Source organism: Coregonus clupeaformis, chromosome 11 (genome assembly GCF_020615455.1).
Source record: "Coregonus clupeaformis isolate EN_2021a chromosome 11, ASM2061545v1, whole genome shotgun sequence".
Lineage (NCBI taxonomy): Eukaryota > Metazoa > Chordata > Actinopteri > Salmoniformes > Salmonidae > Coregonus > Coregonus clupeaformis.
The window spans coordinates 35,279,728-35,301,294 of NC_059202.1; the positions used below are offsets into that span (position 1 = coordinate 35,279,728).

At 40.0% G+C, this 21,567-nt stretch overlaps 2 protein-coding genes across 2 annotated transcripts; both read right to left on the reverse strand.

Moving 5' to 3' along the window:
- Positions 1–22: 22 nt before the first annotated feature.
- Positions 23–3,097, reverse strand: pex11g (peroxisomal biogenesis factor 11 gamma). The gene is made up of 5 exons (XM_041891088.1): positions 2,799–3,097; positions 2,410–2,601; positions 1,769–1,947; positions 1,351–1,413; positions 23–1,122 (listed from the first exon to the last, which is right to left on the reverse strand). Exons 1-5 carry the CDS (start codon positions 2,859–2,861, stop codon positions 900–902), a joined length of 720 nt encoding a protein of 239 aa, XP_041747022.1. The 5' UTR covers positions 2,862–3,097; the 3' UTR covers positions 23–899.
- Positions 3,098–3,306: 209 nt separating this feature from the next.
- Positions 3,307–19,587, reverse strand: si:ch73-40i7.2 (FYN-binding protein 1). Its single transcript, XM_041890403.2, has 16 exons — positions 19,482–19,587; positions 17,110–17,755; positions 10,667–10,763; positions 10,366–10,469; positions 10,091–10,128; positions 9,907–9,944; positions 9,518–9,653; positions 8,557–8,719; positions 6,421–6,592; positions 6,291–6,310; positions 6,041–6,101; positions 5,661–5,724; positions 5,335–5,491; positions 5,110–5,143; positions 4,914–4,954; positions 3,307–3,586 (listed from the first exon to the last, which is right to left on the reverse strand). Exons 1-16 carry the CDS (start codon positions 19,482–19,484, stop codon positions 3,561–3,563), a joined length of 1,800 nt encoding a protein of 599 aa, XP_041746337.2. The 5' UTR covers positions 19,485–19,587; the 3' UTR covers positions 3,307–3,560.
- Between the last annotated feature and the right edge of the window lie 1,980 nt (positions 19,588–21,567).

The window sequence follows — 21,567 nt, forward strand, 5'->3', positions numbered from 1 at the left end:
AAAACAGCAGAAATACATTACGTAATTTAACTTCGAGTGTATTTTATTCTAGGAAAAGTATGAACATGAAAATTACAATTCACCATACAAATTGCAATTTGACACTGATCACAGCAACTGATAGCCAATTAACATGTCCAGCCTGTTTCAGTGGTTGAAATAGTAGCCACATAAATGTTGTGTTCAAGGTATTAGATTGGTTTTATGAGCATTACCATATTGAAAGGGCAATTGCTATTCTGAGCCAAAGTTATGATTATATTTTACAAAAAATGAGATTATTGGTGCCAAAATGCCAAACAATTAATGTTACAGCAATATTGTTAATATCTAACATTCAAAATTCTGCCCAAAAAAATCTAACAAAAACAAATAAACAATCTTCATTCATCCTGAATGATCCGTGGATTAATAGATTCATACATTTTCTAATAAAAAATTAGTAATAGATATTCTAGATTGTTTCACTTCACATTCCATGGGTTTATGTGAGAAATACTAAGAATCATGACAGATAATTGGAGTGCATAGCTAGGAGAAACAGTAGGCCAGCTGAACATGACTCCACTTAAGCACAGGCTGACAGAGCTTCCCATGTTTTACTGTATTCCTACTAGTATCAACAAGTCTGGCCTATGTTCAACATCGCTGAACAGTTGGTAGCGGTTTAAAACAGATAATAGTCAACTGTTGCATCTGGTTGTGGAGCTTTGGCAAGAACAGTGATAAACAAACCGTTAATTACCAACACTGGGCGCAACGATGTAATCCAGAACAGGGTTTGATGTTGGAATGTTCCCCCATTTTCAGTAGATTTTTCAACAAATTACATTGTCCACTAATGCTGATTGGGTTATGAAAATGTGTTAGTAAAAAAAAGATTTGTCAAAGCAATAAGACTAGGCACTGACTGCTTGACTGGCACCCATTTGGATCAAGCCAATCAGGGATGATGTGGTGCCCATAAGTCCTACTAGCCAATTGGGAAAGCGTCCTGCCCAGAGGAAACCAGGGGGCATCCAATGAATGGCGTTACTCAGATCTGCCATGCTGCTGAGAATACTGAGGACCTCCCCTCGCACCTGCCTCCGGAGCTGACACCTGCTGGCAACAGTTCCCTCACTGGAGAGAGACAAATCAAACCCAAGATACATTTATATACACTCATTTGTTTAGCAACACAAACTTATCTAGCATCCTTACCTGAAATGTCCTCCCAATTGATGTAATGAAAATGTATTGGGAACGCCAAGATTCCATCAACACATTTTACGTGATGGGACACAGTCATTGACACACACTGCCATTGAGACAACACAAGTCCACTGATTCAGTATTGACCAGACTCACCTACTGTCGCCTTGTCTTGACTTCCTTAACTTCTTCCTCAGCAGCATGATAACCCTCATAGACCTAGAATGGACAATGTGTATGGTGAGTAAAACTGGCTTATAGCCATTCTACATGCCTCCCCACTATCACTGAGTGTTTCAAATCCTGTCCAAAGCAATAGGCTACATTCTAAGGAAAGCTCCATGCCGAAATCTGTACTGTAGGTATGCCAATGTAATCTCGTCCCCCAGCCAGCTCCGAACCCAACCGCTCTCTATATGCAGTAGCAATTGAGCCTGAGAACAAGGATAATACCAACGTTTTCTGTACTTTCACCATATGCCAAATAGGCGAACAACATTGTAACTTTCACTGATTGAAGAGTGCCTCAGATTCGTTTTGTAGTATGAAACCATCAGCGGAGAAGTAGTCTTACCTGAAAACGCCTAAAAGCAGAGATACTCCCCAGAGTATACCGCTTAGTAGCCACCATTTGTCAGACTTGGCACTGATGATCTCGGCATCGGCAGCCCACGCTATATGTTCACAGGGGTAATACAGCTGGTCAGCCACATTATTCAGCACAGACATCAAGCGCAGTGCAGAATCTTCCTCCTGGAGAGAGGGACATGCATGTCAATCTAAATAAAGTGTCAAGTCTATGCTAAGTATTTGGCCCTCAATATCTTACTACGGGGAATCTGGCTTTAATTGGTTTCAATTGTGTGTTGACACTGACATGCCTTGATATTGAAGTGGGGCTATTGCCACGTCTTGAGACACAGGTGATGGCTGGCTACGTCATTTCAGAAATCTTTCATACAGGGCATTACTGGACATAGCAATAAAGGAAATCTATTATGTCTTGACAGAAAGGTCCAAGCCTATAGACAAGGGTTTCCCAAACTTGGTCCCCCAAGGGGTGCACGTTTTGGTTTTTGCCCTAGCACTGCACAGCTGATTCAAATGATCAACTAATCATCAAGCTTTGATCATTTGAATCAGCTGTGTAGTGTTAGGGCAAAAACCAAAACGCGTACCGAGTTTGGGAAACACTGCTATAGACTCTTTGCTCACCCCGGCTCCAAGACCATAGCTTTGTGAGTATGTGAGCATGGAGAGATCATCGAAGAGTCTAAGTACAGTCCGACAGTGGCTTAGCTGTGCAGAGAACAGTAGGAGGCTCTTTCCAAGCTGTGCAGATGACAGCCCTGGCTTCTCAGACAGAACCCCACCAACCAGCTGGGACCCATAGCACAGTGTCCTTATCTGCCCACAAATATCACACAAAACACAAGGCCATTATATTATATTATTTTATAGGACGTGGTATGCAACTTCATTTAAATAGGGCAATGACTCAACATTTATTAATTGTCATATTTAAAATAAGATGAAATAACTGAATGTAGTATGTATTCATACTACATCAGATTTTTTATTAAATGTTTTGGTGCTACACTTACCACTTTATCTCTTCCTCTGTACGACTCAAGCACATTCACAAGCGACTCCAAGGAATTTTGCATTATGTAAACACACTAGTAGCGGTCTGAAAGTCAGGTGCACGCAGCTATGCTCACTCGAATGGTAATCAAATTGATCCCGTCCGTGTTAACTGCAGCGTCAAAGTAACAACGATCTGTAAATGCACGTGACAGATGTCATCTTTTTCAGCATGAAGGTCCACACGAAGTTGTGTGAACTAGTCCCAAAAACAGGTTTCCTCTACTATCTGTCACCCTGAGAAAAATGGTGTTGTACTTTGAACAGGAAGTGTTGCTGTAATATTCAGGCAGTAGTAATAGATCACATATTCAAAGATGCAGTGAGAAAGGGGGTAGCTTTGGGTAATAAATTCCATGAGAATTTAGCAGCATATCAATAAATGTATCATCTTCTTAAATCCTTCTTCTAATTCTTGGGAGGATAATTTTGTTGAGTACACTAATAAAATATTAATAATACACAAAATACAATTGACAAAAAAATATTTATTTTTCCAACTCATCTCAAGAAGCCCAGCCATGAACAAAGTATAGTGTATTAAATAGTTCTACAAGCAAATTCGAGCAAACAACAATCATGCCACGATTGTTTCAATTCTTAGGACATTTGTGTGTGTGTGTGTGTCTCCCTTGAAGACGAGCATTAAATTGTCAGTCCAGTCAGTATTGGTGATCCATATTGGTCAGGAAAGGGAAAGGGTTTCAGTTGATTGTGTGATCTTAGACATTGTCATTGTCATAGATATCTGTAAAGAGGAGAGAGGAGGTCAACAAAGGGGTTAACTCCTTGTACTTTTCCTACTGTATATATACTGAACAAAACTATAAACGCAACATGCAACAATTTCAACGATTTTACGGAGTTACAGTTTCTATAAGCAAATCAGTCAACTGAAATAAATAAATTAGGCCCTAATCTATGGAGTTCACATGACTGGGCAGGGGTGCTGCCATGGGTGGGCCTGGGAGGGCATAGGCCCACCCACTTGGGAGCCAGGCCCAGCCAATCAGAATGAGTTTTCCCCACAAAAGGGCTTTCTTACAGACAGAATTACTCCTCAGTTTCACCCTTACAAAAAAAGATTGCAGTTTTGAAACTGCAGTAAAAGTGCAGTAACTGCAGTTGACTGTGAAATTTGGACGCAGTAACTGCAGAATTCAGTTACACTGCAAAATTACTGCAGTTAAAAAAACAGTGTTATTTTGGACGCAGTATTTGCAGCATAATGCAGTTATATTGCACTAAAACGACGTTGGATGCGGCTTATGGTAGAGAAATGAACATTAAATTCTGTGACAACAGCTCTGGTGGATATTCCTGTAGTCAGCATGCCAATTGCACGCTCCTTTTGTTTTCCCCAGCACAAGGTGCACCTGTGTAATGATCATGCTGTTTAATCAGCTTCTTGATATGCCACACCTGTCAGGTGGATGGATTATCGTGGCAAAGTAGAAATGCTCACTAACAGGGATGTAAACAAATGTGTGCACAAAATTGGAGAGAAATAAGCTTTTTGTGCTTATGGAACATTTCTGGGATCTTTTATTTCAGCTCATTACATTTACATTTACATTTTAGTCATTTAGCAGACGCTCTTATCCAGAGCGACTTACAGTTAGTGAATACATATATATTTTTTATTTTTTTTATACTAGCCCCCCGTGGGAAACGAACCCACAAACCTGGCGTTGCAAACGCCATGCTCTATCAACTGAGCTATATCCCTGCCGGCCATTCCCTCCCCTACCCTGGACGACGCTGGGCCAATTGTGCGCCGCCCATGAGTCTCCCGGTCACGGCCGGCTGCGACAGAGCCTGGATTCGAACCAGGATCTCTAGTGGCACAGTTAGCACTGCGATGCGGCGCCTTAGACCACTGCGCCACTCAGGAGCTCATGAAACATGGGACCAACATTTTACATGTTGCATTTATATTTTTGTTCAGTTTATATTACATGAGCTCATCTGGGGTCTGTGACTCCCGATGTTGTGTCCCAGAGCTAAGTTCATAATATGACAGTTAAAATATAAATGTATTTACAGTAAGCATGATTCATTCAAAAATAACTTACCGTTAATATGATCAACATCGTCGTAAACATCCTCCCCTTCCCTGAAAAGGAATATTGAAAACCATATTAACCAGAATGTTATGACACAGTTGTAGGCAGCAAAATATGATACCAGTGACTGAATAACAGGGACTATGGCTATTCTGAATTCATATTCTACCAATAATTGTGTTTAATAAATATATAAGAAACCTACGCCTGAAGAAGAAGAACCCTGGGAACATATCCATCTGTGAGAGAAAGAAAATGAATGAACAATTAAAATAATGACACTCATGCTGACAAAGTAATCAAAACAGGGAATTTTCTGCAATCTCTGATTGATAAGGCTGTACTACAAACATACATTGCTGAGTAGCCTAATCGATATACAACTAACTTTTACAGAAACTTTTCACAAGAGGGCGATGTATTCACATACATTTCCCTTGCTCATTGCGACACAGGGCTTTCTTGTCACTGGTGAGTTGAATGACCTCCAGGATCTCTCCCTGAACCACAGTTAGATCCTTCCCTCCTGCCTTCTTGACACTTGCGTCAACCATCATGCTGTGTAACACCTTAATCGGTCCCTCAAACTGACAGAACAAAATAAAAGTGATGTTTATTTTTTCATTTGACTTGGTAATGTCATATTATTAGGCGACTAGTGATTGTGCTTTTCAGAGGAATGTGTGCACATGAATTGCGGTAAAAGCAATTTTCAACAGTTCAACAGATATGCAAGAAGAGCAAACTAAGATTTACCTTAAACCTTTTTCTGAACTCCTGTTCGTCTTTCTCCAGTTTCTTTCTCATTTTTGGATCTAGACTGGAACATAAAGACAAACATGTCCTTTTTTGTCTGATCACAAAAGTAGTTTTTATTTATGCTTTCTTATTTTTAGCCATTAGCAACTACTTTATTTATATACAGTGCAATACATGCAACAGACAAGATAAACTATATACAAGCTTTCATTTTCATATTTTAAGTAAACATACAGGCCAAATTTGGCAAGCGATTAAAGCAACATCACACTACGAAAAACCACAGACAAAGGAAGGCATTTGACTAACCCTCCTGTGTATCTGAATTTGTTTGTAAATGTTTTATTGAATTCAAAGGTACTGTATATGAGGAATACCTCATTTCAGGAGGTGGAGGGGGGAAGTCATTGGGTATTCCTTGCACATCATCATAGTCATCTGGATGAGAGAGAGAGAGAGAGAGAGAGAGAGAGAGAGAGAGAGAGAGAGAGAGAGAGAGAGAGAGAGAGAGAGAGAGAGAGAGAGAGAGAGAGAGAGAGAGAGAGAGAGAGAAATAAATAAATATATGAACATAAGCATACTACATGAACAACTTAATGGAAAATGGTCATTCACAGCTCCACTTACCCTCCTCCTGAGTCATGCTGCTGTAAGAGAGAAACATATCAATCATATCAATCACTTGCATTCAGGTTACACTGTTTCAATTACAGACAAAGTGAAAGCAACATGGTGTATTTGTGCATGTGAGGGCTACCTGTTCATGTTATCTGAGGAGTCGACATCATAATAGATGTCATTGTCCTCAAAAGAGACAGGAGGTGGAGGTGGTGGTGGTGGCAGTGAGGGGTCAGGGGCTCTGGACAGTTTGAGTTTACGTTTCACTTCCTCATAGTCCACATCCACACATGTGTTAATGATGTAGCCATCTGCAAAACAACACTTCATTAATGGCTTTTGGTAGCTTTAGGTACATGAAATGTGTGGTTTTCAGCATTGTCACAGCAAATATGGAACTAGTATAAAATATGGAACATATATGGAATTGTTTAGGGACAGATCAACATTTACTGGAGCGGGGAGTGGGGCTTGTCCAACTCCAGGTGTAATAAAAAAAATGCACCCCCCTCCCCAAGGTTTAAAATATTTTCACATGACCTTCCCCTTGTACTGTAAAGAACGTGCACACCCTTCCCCCTCATAAAATGAACTCTAAAATAATTTGTGTTTATTTGGATATTGACTTGACCACTTCAGCATGGTTTTGTGGCACAGTCGATACCAAGCAGGGCTATGGGCCAGAAGGTTGAGGGTTCGCCGAACACCACGGATGAGCTCACTCTCCCTGCCTGTCTCATTACACTATGATGAGAGCTGGCTGCAGACAATTATCAGCTTGGGGGAAATCACATTTTCAACATTTTGATGCTACATTTATAATTGGGTTTCTGTGCCAATGCACCACACACAACCAATAAGCAACGCTTAACTGCATACCGATTACCGACTTTGAGCGCTTCATCATGGTTTGCGTTTTCAACACCACAATCAAATAGAATATGCCAATCTCAACAAACAGAAAATTCATCCCTCCCTTATCAGTATTGAAGGCTTGGCTTGACAATCTCTGAATGCAATTCAACTTTTTGATGTTTTGTAACAGATGTCTCTTTCCATTCATCTAATGGCTGGGGCGCAGTTTGGATGCTGGAATGATATTAGAGTGGAGTGGATGAACATGCGTAGGTAGCCTACAGGAGACTTGAAGTAGCCTAATCAGATTAAAACATTGTGACTAGTTGTGTTTATGCCACACATAAAAGGTAGTACATTTTAAAAGTTAAATGACAAATATTTTTGCTATATTAAAGCGTTAGGTTCGAGGTCGAGGAATAGCTCTCAGAGGCAGAACGCGTGTTAAGCTTTCCTGAATAACTGGGCCTGCTGGGAGCATATACCTATATGGCCACTTGGACGACATGGGAGAATGATGACCGGCAACAGACAGTGCATCAGTATCAGAAGTAAAAATACAGCCAGACTGTCCTGTAATGTGTCGAGAGTAGACCCACAACTGATCCAAATGGAATGAAATATTGAAATAACAGAACTTTTGCGCCATTATTCAAATTACATGCTCACTGCAGTTTACAGCCTAGAGTAGAATTGTACTGAATTGTACTCACTTGAAAACAATGATGCAATATTCATTGCACTGTGGTGTTGTAGGCTAGTCTAGGTACAAGGCCATACAAATATAATGAACTGTATAACGGATACATTTATTTGAAAAGTGAGGGGAGCCAGCAAAAATAAGTAAATATATATATATCAATAAGATAGCTTTTTGAGCTGCGTGTCTCATGTCTTGACTGTTCTTTCATGTGCAATGACGCACCTGGGCTCTCCGCTGCCTATCAGCTATTCCTCTATGTTCTTGTGGATTTATATAGAAAATTGGTGCAGATTTGAATGTTTTTATGTGTGATATGATTGCTAGTTAACCAATTGCAGATCTGGGCAAACGATCCACCTACCACTATTGTCACTATATATAGATGGGCAAGATAGAGTTGACTGTATACTAAGCGTGCAGAAAAGCGTAGTGCTTAAGGGAAGTATCAAAACACCTTGATAGGGGAGGCGCATGCAAGCAGATGAGGAGATTTTGCTATATGGAAGAAATTATATAGTAAAGCCTGCAAAATGGGGACTGTAAACAAGCGGAAAAAATGCACTACCCTCCCCTGTGCCCAATAAAAAAATCAAACAACCCTCCCCAAAGCAAAAAAATAAAGTTAGACAACCCTCCCCTATTTTGGACCAGCCACCCCACCCCAGTAAATTTCGAACTGTCCCTTAGTTCTATAGAACTAAATAGTGTTTTACTTACAGGTGCCAGTCAGTGTGCGGGCTAGCCACATGCCCCCAGGATTGTTCTTAACCCGTAAGATCTCCACACTGTCTCCCTGCCTAACAGTTAGATCCTGCTTGCCCCCCTGCCAGTTGTGTCGAACCCTGGCCATGTGAAGGACCTCTATGTCCCCAGTCCCCAGCTGTGGAAGGGTACAAATAAATACAGAGGGTTGTAAAGTGGTGTTTGTAGACTACAGAGATTAATGAGATGTCTGTTCTGCATGTGAGATAACATTACTGTATTTCCATATATGGCAAAACACCATATGAAAAAGGCTCACAGAGATCTATTACAGGTGTGTTCCAAAATACCCAGCCTGGTCTCATAGATTAGACGTAACATAGTAAATGTAAATCCGGGACACTCAAATTAGAATGATATGTTATGTTTGGTATGGTTACATAATACAGATGGCTAATTAAGGCATTTTAGCTAATTAGTAAAGGTTCAACTACGTACTACTTTTTAGCTTTGCAACTACTTAGCATGTTAGCTAACCCTAACCCTAAACCTAACCCTAACCTTAACGCTTTTAGCTAACCCTTCCCCTAACCCTTTAACCTAACTTCTAAACTTAACCCTAACCCCTAACCTAGCTAACGTTAGCCACCTAGCCACCTAGCTAGAATTCGTAACATATCATACGTTTTGCAAATTCATAACATATTGTATGTTTTGCAAATTTGTAACATATAATATGAATTGTAATTCGTAACATATCACACAAAATAGGTTTTGGACATCCACAAATAAATACGAAACGTAACATATCATACTAAATGGAGTGTCTTGGATTTAAATACAGAATAATACAAAATGCTCTGAGACCAGGTTGCAGCACCATCTCCAAAACACTGGTATTCAAGTGTGTTATGACAAACATTACTGTTTGGGGGGATTTCTGGATTTGTTAGCGCATGGAAATGTGGCGTATCACCTTGAATTTCTTTCTGTATTTGTTTTCCCTTTCCAGTATTTCCTTTTGCTCTCTCCTCTCCTGCTCTTGCTGCCGCCTCAACTCTCTCTGTTTATTCTTATCAGAACTTGTGGTTTTCCCCTCCTGTTGGTTGCCTCTGAGATGGCAAAAGACAGAGACATTGACGGGTCAGTGATATTATTTGAAGTAGACACCTATTACGCCTATATAAACATGTTATAACAGATATGTGACTATTCAAATGTTTTTCATTAGCCTTGTGATATGGGCTGTTAAAAGTATGCTATGCCAGGTATTGAGTTGTCTACTTGTCAGACAAGCATAAACCCAAGATACCACGTACTGTATGTAGGCAGGGGATCAAAGTTGTATTTCAATACTATACTTACTTATCAATCATATCATAGACCTCACTTTCATCGCTCCCCTGCAGCCAGGAATAAGAAGATAGATTCAAGGTAAATGTCATGAAATGCATGTTTTCAAGAACAGTATTTCAGAAGTAATTCAAAAGCAGTGTTCTGCATTGATGTTCACTGATGGTAAACAGAATAGGAACACAGAATTTTTCACCTCATCTATTTGTGAAGAACTATTTTCATTCCAGGAGTCTGTGGGTGAAATAGCAGAAGATACTATTAATGACATGCATGAACAAGCGATGAACATGTAAAATACATGCATTATGGGATGATGGATTGAGATACTATATGTGTATACAATTCAAGCTTTCACATAAATCATACATTCACGATTTAAGAGTCATCACGATTCAGCCCTAAATTCATAATAGCTAGTGAATCTCTTGCATGCGTTCATGGTAAAATAGCAGTTATTTTCAGACATACCACTTTTGTCCCAGCTACCTGGGTGTTTTGGGGGTGGGGGAGGTGGTTTTACATCTAGGCCTAGGCCTATGTCATCATATACCCCCTGGTCATCCTCGGAATGTCTAACGAGATAACAGGAATCAGAGGGAAAAAATACATAAAGTGAAACATTTGGCTTTTTTGTTCCTGTAAATCCAGTTACCTACAGAGTAATCACAATTAGAAAAGCAACAATATAAGAACGATGTCCCTATCTGTGTTCATACTATCACTCAACATTTAACAATCAACACTTGACATTTCAAGTGAGCACACTCACACAGGGGTACACTCCCGTGGTAGGCTGCTGGGCTTGCTTGGGAGTCTTGAGGGGCCAGATAGACTAACGATCCCTGGAAGAGACTTACTACTGCCACCTGAGGAGAAGAAACAACCTGCACTGTAGGTCTACAGTAGGTCTTCACCAATTCATTCAATATCAACAGATATATTACAGGGCAATGCTCTGCACCAGCAGCAGCAGTCTGATGATTTCTTACAGAATATACTGTTTCGCATGTGATGTATACAATACATAATTCAAAAATACTTTTTAGAGAGAGACATGTTGAGGTTTTAACTGGTAACCAGATAAGGCACACTGCATATTTGTCCTAGACAGGTTGCAAATAAACAGATACCTATATTGTGTCATTATGGTGCTTACAGTAAGTCCATACATGTATTCAAATAGAATAGACACCGGCTGGAATGCGGTTTTAACCAACCAGCATCCAGGATTAGACCCACCCGTTGTATAAATGTATTCAAAACAGTCAGTTTTCCATTTTATACTTGTAATGGAAGGGGGGCTTTTTCAAAGGAAATTAAGGCCTAGATTTGATCAGACCCACACTAGCCTACACCCGCATAACGGTTGTTTTGGCGGTGTCAGAGGTGGAACTGCGTTAGAGCTGTCAAATCCACAAGCGGCTCCCGGCATTATACCTAAAGCGGACATTGCCATTGGCTGCACGGAGTCGCATTAAGAGAAATCCCATGCAGCCTTGTTTACAAGTTCGAACAGTGGAATCTGAGATGTAATCTACTTCTCGATTAGGCCGATAGAAATCCTCATTATTTCGTTTAAAGATTTTCAATTTGGGTGTGATTATTTCTATATAGCCTACACTTTCTAGTTATGATGCGATTGGGATGGGTGTGGCTTCGTGACAATGGCCACACGAGCAGCCGCTGTGATTTGACAGCTCTAAAGCAGTTACACCTAGCCTGGCTGACGCAACACAGGTGACTCACAGTGAAGGGAGAGCTGTGACCACATTGGTCTGGAAAGGAGGCTGTTTGTTAATGCAATATTCGCTCAGAAATTGTGCGATGGGTTTGATTGGTTCTCTCAAATATGTTTTTTCCCTGGGGGGTTGAAGTGTGTGTGGCTGTTTGAGTGAGAAAGACACAGAGGAAACCCAACCAGTAAAAGCACAGCCCCCTTCATTATCAACGCATTGTGCCAACAACATCAAAAAGTAATACCAGACTCTGGTCAGGAGGACTTCGAGAGTTACAGTGCCTTCAGAAAGTATTCACACCCCTTGACTTTTTCCCACATTTTGTTGCATTACAAAGTGGGATTAAAATTGATTTAATTTTAAATTCTGACATTTAAAAAAATTGTTTGTGGAAAATAAAACACTAATATACAGTATCTTTATTAGATAAGCATTCAACCCCTGAGTCACTACATGTTAGAATCACCTGTGGCAGCGATTACAGCTGTGAGTCTTTCTGGGTAAGTCTCTAGGAGCTTTGCACACCTGGATTTTTTCAAAATTATTCAAGCTGTCAAGTTGGTTGTTGATCATTGCTAGAATGCCATAGATTTTTGAGCCGATTTATGTCAAAACTGTAACTAAGCCACTCAGGAACATTCAATGTCATCTTGGTAAGCAATTCCAGTGTAGATTTGGCCTTGTGTTTTAGGTTATTGTCCTGCTGAAAGGTGAATTCGTCTCTCAGTGTCTGTTGGATTTTGCCTGTGCTTAGCTGTATTCCGTATATTTTTATCCAAAAAGTATTCAGTTTATAAAAATAAAATAAAAACTCCCTAGTCCTTGCCGATGACAAGCATACCCATAACATGATGCAGCCACCACCATGCTTGAAAATATGAAGAGTGGTACTCACTGATGTGTTGTGTTGGATTGTCCCCAAACATACTGCTTTGTATTCAGGACAAAAAGTAAATTTCTTTGCTAAATTTTTTGCCTCATTATTTAAGTGCCTTGTTGCAAACAGGATGCATATTTTGGAATATTTTTATTCTGTTACAGGCTTCCTTCTTTTCACTCTATCATTTAGGCTAGTATTGTGGAGTAACTACAATGTTGTTGATCCATCCTCAGTTTTCACATATCACAAACATTAAACTCTGTAACTGTTTTAAAATCCCCATTGGCCTCATGGCGAAATCACTGAGCAGTTTCCTTCCTCTCTGGCAACTGAGTTAGGAAGGACGCATGTATATTTGTAGTGACTGGGTGTATTGATACACCACCCAAAGTCTAATTAATAACTTCACCATGCTCAAAGGGATATTCAAAGGGATATTTTGTATTATACATCTACCAATTGGTTCCCTTCTTTGTGAGGCATTGAAAAACCTCCCTGGTCTTTGTGGTTGAATCTGTGCTTGAAATTCACTACTCGATTGAGGGACCTTACAGATAATTGTATGTGTGGGGTAAAGAGATGAGGTTGTAATTCAAAAATCATGTTAACCTCTACGGGATCGGTGTCCCGTATACGGGACGGTTGAGCTAACATGCGCTAATGTGATTAGCATGACTGTTGTAAGTAACAACAAACTTTCCAGGACATAGACATGTCTTATATGGGCAGAAAGCTTAAATTATTGTTAATCTAACTGCACCGTCCAATTTACAGTAGCTATTACAGTGAAAAAATACCATGCTATTGTTTGAGGAGAGTGCACAACAACAAAAAATGTATCACGGCAACTGGGTTGATACATTCATCTCTGAAGGTAAATAATGTACTTACATTCAGTAATCTTGCTCTGATTTGTCATCCTAAGGGTCCCAGAGATAAAATGTAGCACAGTTTTGTTTGATAAAATCAATTTTTATATTAAAATGTAGGAACTGGGTTCTACAGTTTGAAACCCAGCTGTCTCTGGCTCCACACCCACCCAGCCCGGCCATCTAGATATGTGAAAGTTCGTGTATAAGCTAATGATCCATCATGTATGACATTCGTGGGAGTGTGTAAACTTACATTTTGTATTACCATATCATTTTTGTATGTTTTCTATAGTTATGTACTTGAAAATGTAGCAATTGACCAATTCAGCACATTTGGGCAGACTTGATACAAAATAGTCCAGTATCGCAATGCTTCACTGGATCAAATTCTGAAACTTTGGACACACACGGCTGCCATCTAGTGGCCAAAATCTAAACTGCGCCTAAACTGCAATAATATATTGTGGCCTTTAACTTCCATTTCAAAGATGATGGAACAAAACATTTAATAGAAAACACGTTTTTTTGTTTGTATTATCTTTTACCAGATCTAATGTGTTATATCCTCCTTTATTAATTTAAAATTTCCACAAACTTCTAAATGTTTCCTTTCAAATGGTATCAAGAATATGCATATCCTTGCTTCAGGTCCTAAGCTACAGGCAGTTAACCACTATTGAACACAGAATCAGTCCATGCAACTTATAATGTGATTTGTTAAACACATTTTTACTCCTGAACTTATTTAGGTTTGCCATAACAAAGGGGTTGAATACTTATTATAAATGCAACATGCAACAATTTCAAAGATTTTGCTGAGTTACAGTTCATATAAGGGAATCAGTCATTTGAAAGAAATGCATTAGGCCCTAAGCTATGGATTTCACTTGACTGGGAATACAGATATGCATCTGTTGGTCACAGATACCTTTAAAAAAAAGTAGGGGTGTGGATCAGAAAACCAGTCAGTATCTGGTGTGACCACCATTTGCCTCATGCAGTGCGACACATCTCCTTCACATAGAGTTGATCAGGCTGTTGATTGTGGCCTGTGGAATGTTGTCCCACTCCTCTTCAATGGCTGTGTGAAGTTGCCGGATATTGGCAGGAACTGGAACACACTGTTGTACAAGTCGATCCAGAGCATCCCAAACATGCTCAATAGTTGACATGTCTAGTGAGTATGCAGGCCATGGAAGAACTGGGACGTTTTAAGCTTCCAGGAATTGTGTACAGATCCTTGCAACATGGAGCTGTGCATTATCATGCTGAAACATTAGGTAATGTCGGCGGATGAATGGCACGACAATTGGCCTCAGGATCTCTTCACGGTATCTTTGTGCATTCAAATTGCCATCGATAAAATGCAATTGCGTTTTTTGTCCGTAGCTTATGCCTGCCCATTAGTCAGCTGTTTGTTCACCAGTACCTGCCCGCAATTGCTAATAACCCATCCGCAACTGCCCGACTATATGTGATAAAGTGAAAATCTGAGGCCTGCACCCAACAAATATATAAAAAATGCGCTATAGGCTACAGTCAACGATGGCAGAACAATGTTTTGACAGGGGGTGCAGTTTCTGTAAGATTGCTTTGTAAATAAATAAAAGAGAATGCAGCTCTCTTCTTACAGACAGAGGGGTCCATCCCACATTTTTCTACAGACTACAATGATGAGTCCTAAAATTGTCCCCTGTGATAAAACGTATTTTGATAAAACGTATAATTTCCGACATAATTGTTCTTCAACTTGTCTATAATTAGACACATGTAGCTTATTTATTGTCATTATATGCTGTCCTAGAATATTAAATAAACCCTTGCTCAACAGAATAATGTAATAGATCGATAGAATGAATGCTTCAATCTAGTTGACATCTTTCGAGGAGCAAAGACGTTTAGGGACTTAGGAGAAAATTCAATAGCGCTTAGACTTCCTGTGCAAAATGTCCAAATGACATCAGTTTGACCGGTTGTAAGGAAAAAGAAAGCTGTGAAACCGACCCAACGTGTTTCTGATAAGATTTCAGTTCAGCTTCGATGCATATTTTATGTGATTGAAATACTATCAGCTTTTATGATGCTTGTATGATGAAGACAGCACCTATACATATGGTATCTAACTGAGCTTTGCATTCTCTCAAGATGCAAAATAACTCCTGTTCCCAAGTCCAAATTTCGCCTACTTTTGGTGTATAATTTTACTGCAAGAAATGCTTCATTCTGCAGGAGTTATTATTAAGGATATAGACCTACAGTCAGTGTCCAGATTTCAGTTTCTATTTAATAATATAATATATAATTTGCCATTTAGCAGACGCTTATATCCAAAGCGACTTACAGTCATGTGTGCATACATTTTGATGTATGGGTGGTCCCGGGGATCGAACCCACTACCCTGGCGTTACAAGCCCCATGCTCTACCAGCTGAGCTACAGAGGACCATTTAACGCAGCTAAATAGTAGGCGACAGTTCCCTTGACATGCCATAGGCCTATTAAATAGCCCCGTCTTGTGACTGTCGAATTTGTATAGTGCCTCACAATCATCACACATAACAAAGCCGGCACTGCTATCATCCTCTTTTACCACTTCAGAAAACATTTTCCAAACATTACTTTTCTGGCTCTCCCTTCTATTTATTTTCAAATATCCTTTCGCAGCTTTTGTCTTATTGAATTAAACTTTGACAATGTCCTTTTTGCCTCCGTGGTTGATGTTAACTTTTTCTGCCGGTTCCCAAAAACATGATTTGGCGATCGGGTGTGTAGGCTATTTGGCGCGTGTATGGTTAAGCCCTAAAGTTTAGGCTTATGCACTAATATCAGATAGCCTAAAATAAAGAACGACAAACCTCAATGTAGCCTATATAAATTGCACAATAATTGTAAATGTGTTGATTTTTTAAGTTATTGTTTCTCTTTATTCAACCAGCCCGCCACCCACACAATATTTAATGACCCTAAACTCATCCGCCCCGTGGATATAACCGCGTGGACTGCGGGTTATGAGTCAACCCGCGCATCACTACTGCCCATAGCATAACCCCACTGCCACCACGGGGCACTCTGTTTACAATGTTGACATCAGCAAACCGCTCGCCCACAAGACGCCATACAATTGAAACCGGGATTCATCCGTGAAGAGCACACTTCTCCAGCGTGCTAGTGGCCATTGAAGGTGAGCATTTGCCCACTGAAATCGGTTACAACGCTGAACTGCATCCAGGTCACGACCCTGGTGAGACTGTGTAATGATCATGCTTTTTAATCAGCTTCTTGATATGCCACAACTGTCAGGTGGGTGGATTATCTTGGCAAAGGGGAAATGCTCACTAACAGGGATGTAAACAAATGTGTTCACAATTTGAGAGAAATAAGCCTTTTGTACATATGGAACATTTCTGGGATCTTTTATTTCAGCTCATGAAACATGTTGCAAATATATTTTTGTTCTGTATAATTTCAAAAATGTTCTACAAACAAAATTCCACTTTGACATTATGGGGTATTGTGTGTAGATCACAATCTCAATCAATTTACAATTCAGGCTGTAACACAACAAAATGTGGAAAAAGTAAAGGTGTGTGAATACTTTCTGAAAGCACTGTTGGTGTTAGCTAGACTAAGTTACACCTCAGACACCGCCAAAACACCAGCTATGCGGGTGTCGGCTATCGCCAGTGACCGCTTGATCGGATTGAATCTAGAACCAAGCTGCTTACCTTCAGTCTTTCTTAACACTGGGCGCCCTGCAAGGTGTGGTGGTCTGGTGTTTCTCTGATGGGCCTGCAGGTTGACGTGCGGGGGTCGTCTGGGCTTTATGGGTCTGGGGCCCTCAGAGGGCAGGGTCCTTCTCAGGGGGGTTACCTCCGTCAGACTCCTCTGGCTGGGTAGGGAGGGGGGCACTGGCTTGGTAGGGGCGGTGGGTACTCCCTTGTGCATCATGTTCTGCAGGAGCTCCCCTGTGATTCTCCCCTTGCCTTGCCTGTCAGTGTCTGAGGGTGGGGGTAGAGGTCGGGGCAGCTCCTTGGTGGCTCCATGGGGGCGGTGTGATGGTGGAGGGCGGGGGAAGACACCATGAGGCTTGGGGCTGGTGGATACGCCCTCCAGTTCAGCCCTTACAGGTCGTGGTGGTAGCCTCTGAAGGTCCAGGGTGGAGCTTGATCCAGAAAGTGGTGGTGTGGGAACCAAAGGCATCAGTTTATGTCGGACCCCTCCGTTTGCTGTAACACCAGCGTCTGCCAACAACGGGCCTCCTCTACCAAATCCTGGCAGTGGAGATTTTGGAGAAGTACTATCTTGGCTACCTGCCATGTCAGCCTTGGCATGGAACCTGGCCCTCAACGCACGAACATCCACACTCTCCGCCTGACACAGATACAGCAAGGTGAGAATGGGGCTGCTCAGTTCGTAAGCAGGAAGTTAGCAGAATAGCAAAAACCAGTGCAACCACCCCCACACACATCTCTCTTTCTTCACACACCCATGCTGAGGCATCATTCGAATGAGGGACTGCACACATCAAATCACTAGCGGTTCCTGATCCTTGCATCATTACTGCCACTAAATGACACAATAGGCTCAATACATTACTTGCTCTGACCAATATAATGTCTCTCTCACAAGCACCAGAGTGAAAACACAGGTACAAGTATTTCTGAATGTGCTACTATCAGAGCAAGACACATAGAGACATTTCAATAGATGTGTGAATAGTGTTCTCTGAGGCACATTTAACATGTTATGTGCAACCAAACCACATGTCACATGCAAGCCAAACTACCACAGAGCCAGTAAGGGAAAATGTTCTGAGATAGAGGTCATGGCACAGTAAACAATTAGGTCAGATTGTCACAGACAGTGCACTTGTATGATCAATGCTACCTCTCTGAAAAGTTTTAGAGAACTTGGAAAAACCCACACTCAAAAATCATTACTTCAAGAGCAAAGATCTTTGCTGAATAAAGGGTTAAAAGAATGAAACAATGAAGAGAAACAGGAAGTAACTACAACCACACACCTATGCACCTTGTGTATCATTCTGCAATTGTTGCCATAGAAATGGCAGTTGCAGTCATAAATGGGCCAATGAGGTGCATGCTTTGCTAAAGATAATTTTCTTGTGACACACAGAGGAAATAAGAAAGACCTATCTCTGTACCACAACAGATGGAGCCTATCTGGCATTGTTCTCAAGCACTTGCTTACTCAAAACAGAACTGCATGTCCTTTAACATTCTCATTGCCTCTAGAACTTAAAAAAATTGTCTGAAAGAGTTCACATGAGTTATTAACATATAGTTTGTGTATGGCATAGGTGTATGAAGGTTAAAGGAAAATGCGATACCAAATAACAAAAACCAGATTAAACAAATATCGAATCTAGTAGGAGAGAAAGTGTGTGGATCCATTGTGTGTGGTATGCTGAGTGTTAATAATTAACTGGTGATAACAATGATCAATTATTCCTCTCATCACTGACTGAACCACCACTTCTTATACAGAGAAATAACAACAAATCAATTGGCTTGAGTGCAATGTTTAAATGTTCCACTTAATTGAGACATTTACAAACTGAACAGAATATTATTTTCACACTATATCCTAATGATCAATGTATATTAGTCCCTTGAAATAACATTATGCCAGACATTATTTTGTTCTTTAGGTACCTAAATCTAGGCTAATTCTCTTCACATCTGCAGCATTTAAGTTTGTACATTTTGGTTGAATCTAAACAAAAATGTATTTGAATTAGAGAACAGTGAAATCAATCATGGCCAGTCTTATAACAAGTGATTATTGTGTCTCATAAGAGTAGATGTGAAAGTCACTCTTCACCTAAAAGAGATTGTGGTTTAACATGTGGTTTATAGATGCCCGAGGCATTGACATTTCATTTCACGCATGTATTTGTAGAAGTGCAAAAAATGCGACCTTCGAATAACAAACGCGACCTGTTAGAGAATACTTGCTACAAAAAAATGCATAGACAGTAAACGTATGTTATAGCCTATATAGAGGCTGTCTAATAGTATTCATATTTTGCATGTTTTTCCTGTATCGTTTCATCAATATTTAAGTGATACCTTACCATCTTTGTCCGTGTGGAGTTTAACTTAAATTTAGATGAAAATTAAGTGGTCCATGTTGAACTGTGCCATTCAAGGATGCTGCGCGACACTGTTCCTTCTGTTATACAATGGATATCTCCAACGCTAAATCAGGAAATAGGTGGGGCAGGTGACGAAAAGGCTACTGTAAGAGTTAATTTATATCACCGTAAAAATTTGAATCTGAAGGTTAATTATAGACTATGGATTTTTATTATGAAATCCATGTGATACACAATTACTGTAGATACAGTATTTATTTTAATGACTGTCTTTTGATTTGATTACCATTTACGAAGCTTCTGTTCCTCGTGAAAAACGTTTACCTTTTTTTTTTTTTTTTACATTATCAGTAGGCCTAATACCCATTTAATCAAAATCGGAGATGCAATACTCATAAATGTATTTCACCTTCATTACTTGATTTACAAATGGAGACTAACATGATTTATGAGCACTCATCATCCGTCATTATGAGATCCACAGCCGCATGCATGGATTCACTTTCTGGAACATAAACATAACCACTTTATCTTGCTTACATAAATGGAGAAAATATAGTTAAAATAAAATTCACATTTGTCTGACTTTCATGAAAATTCTCAGAATTGTAATCAAGTTCGGCTATGAGATCCCTCCAAAACGAAAGCATTTGAATGTCATTTTCATACATCTTACTTATTCAGCTAAATTAATCAGTCACAAAAAAATTGTAAAGACTACTGAACAACCTACAAATATAATTCCCGTTGAGCTGAAATTCACAAATGTACAACATGATCAAAAAGCTATGTAAAACCGCACCCTAGTAAACAGATTCATACCGATACACTATATAATGGTCCTGTATGTCGTCTGCAATCTTTATCCTACGTTAACCAGGATGACAGAATCATTTCACCGCTCATTATCCTATAATGTAATTACGCTACTAAGTATTGGCCAGACATGAAGATAACAACAACATTTCATTGGCTCATTCCTGGGCTGGTTTGTTGTTGGAGGTGGGAGAGACCGCTGCTGCTGGAGTCCCTCTGCTCGGTAGGGCGTGTAATTGAGGGCAGAGGTTGGACAGCTGAATGTGTTCTGAAAAAAAGGATTGCCGTCTCGTGTGGCTCAATTGGTAGAGCATGGCGCGTGCAACGCCAGGGTTGTGGGTTCGATTCCCACAGTAAACCAATACGAAAGGTACAGAAATGTAGTTTTCATTACTGTAAGTCGCTCTGCTATAAAATATTTTATTGAGTCTAATATTGCGCTGTGCATATGAACCAGAACGTAATTATTGTCCGTTTACCGTGTGGACATAGCTTGACACTATGTCTGAGAAGCAGTTTGTTTGATGGTCTGGATGGATATTTACATATAGAATTCTGCCTAAATTCTTATTGAGTCAAGGGTTGAAATGAGGCCACGTCACAATGTCAATGATATAGGACGTGTATTATTCCAATGTTACTACCCAGCAAACAGTCAACATTCCTTTAATCTAGGTTATGTTGCAGTGTAGTCCCAACGTGGCCCTTAGGCAGCAAATGAAAACATTAGAATATCCCATGAAAGTTATTTAGAAAACTATAGGATACTTGCCAGATTTTAGCCTTCATTGCACTACATTTTATTACGGGAGATAGGTTCAGTACACATCACTGCATTCTGTATCAAAAAGTAGGCTGGCCCTCTCTTAACTCTTGAAGATCAATGCACTGCTCTCTTTTTGTTTATGAAGCCCTCTTGTTCAAACTTCCGCCATCTCTTCAGTCTCCACTGAGTTAGGTAGATCTGCATTTAGTTTTTTTGCACCTTACTTGTAGAATGATCTCCAGAACCCTCTAAGGTTGGATGTTTTGGTGCGACTAGGGCAGTTCAGAAGGCTGGTTGATGACTTTTTATTTTACTGAGGAATGTGTTTGTTTTTCATAATCGTGTTTTGTAAGATACTTTTCTGAATATTGTATGTTTTTAATAATAATAATAATAATTTAGTGGGTGCTTATATCTGTCCTATTTCACACATGTACAAGTGTGTATTAATACTTGTGTGAATTGGAAATGTGTTTTTTACAT

Coding starts and splice junctions, on each gene's coding strand:
- si:ch73-40i7.2 (XM_041890403.2), bottom strand. Junction 8,720..9,517: donor AATACAGAAAGAAATTCAAG/GTGATACGCCAC, acceptor ACCCTTCCACAG/CTGGGGACTGGGGACATAGA. Junction 5,144..5,334: donor TCGCAATGAGCAAGGGAAAT/GTATGTGAATAC, acceptor TTTCTCTCACAG/ATGGATATGTTCCCAGGGTT.
- pex11g (XM_041891088.1), bottom strand. CDS start 2,861: ATGCAAAATTCCTTGGAGTCGCTTGTGAATGTGCTTGAGTCGTACAGA. Junction 1,948..2,409: donor GCTATGGTCTTGGAGCCGGG/GTGAGCAAAGAG, acceptor CCCTCTCTCCAG/GAGGAAGATTCTGCACTGCG. Junction 1,414..1,768: donor CTGCTTTTAGGCGTTTTCAG/GTAAGACTACTT, acceptor TGTCCATTCTAG/GTCTATGAGGGTTATCATGC.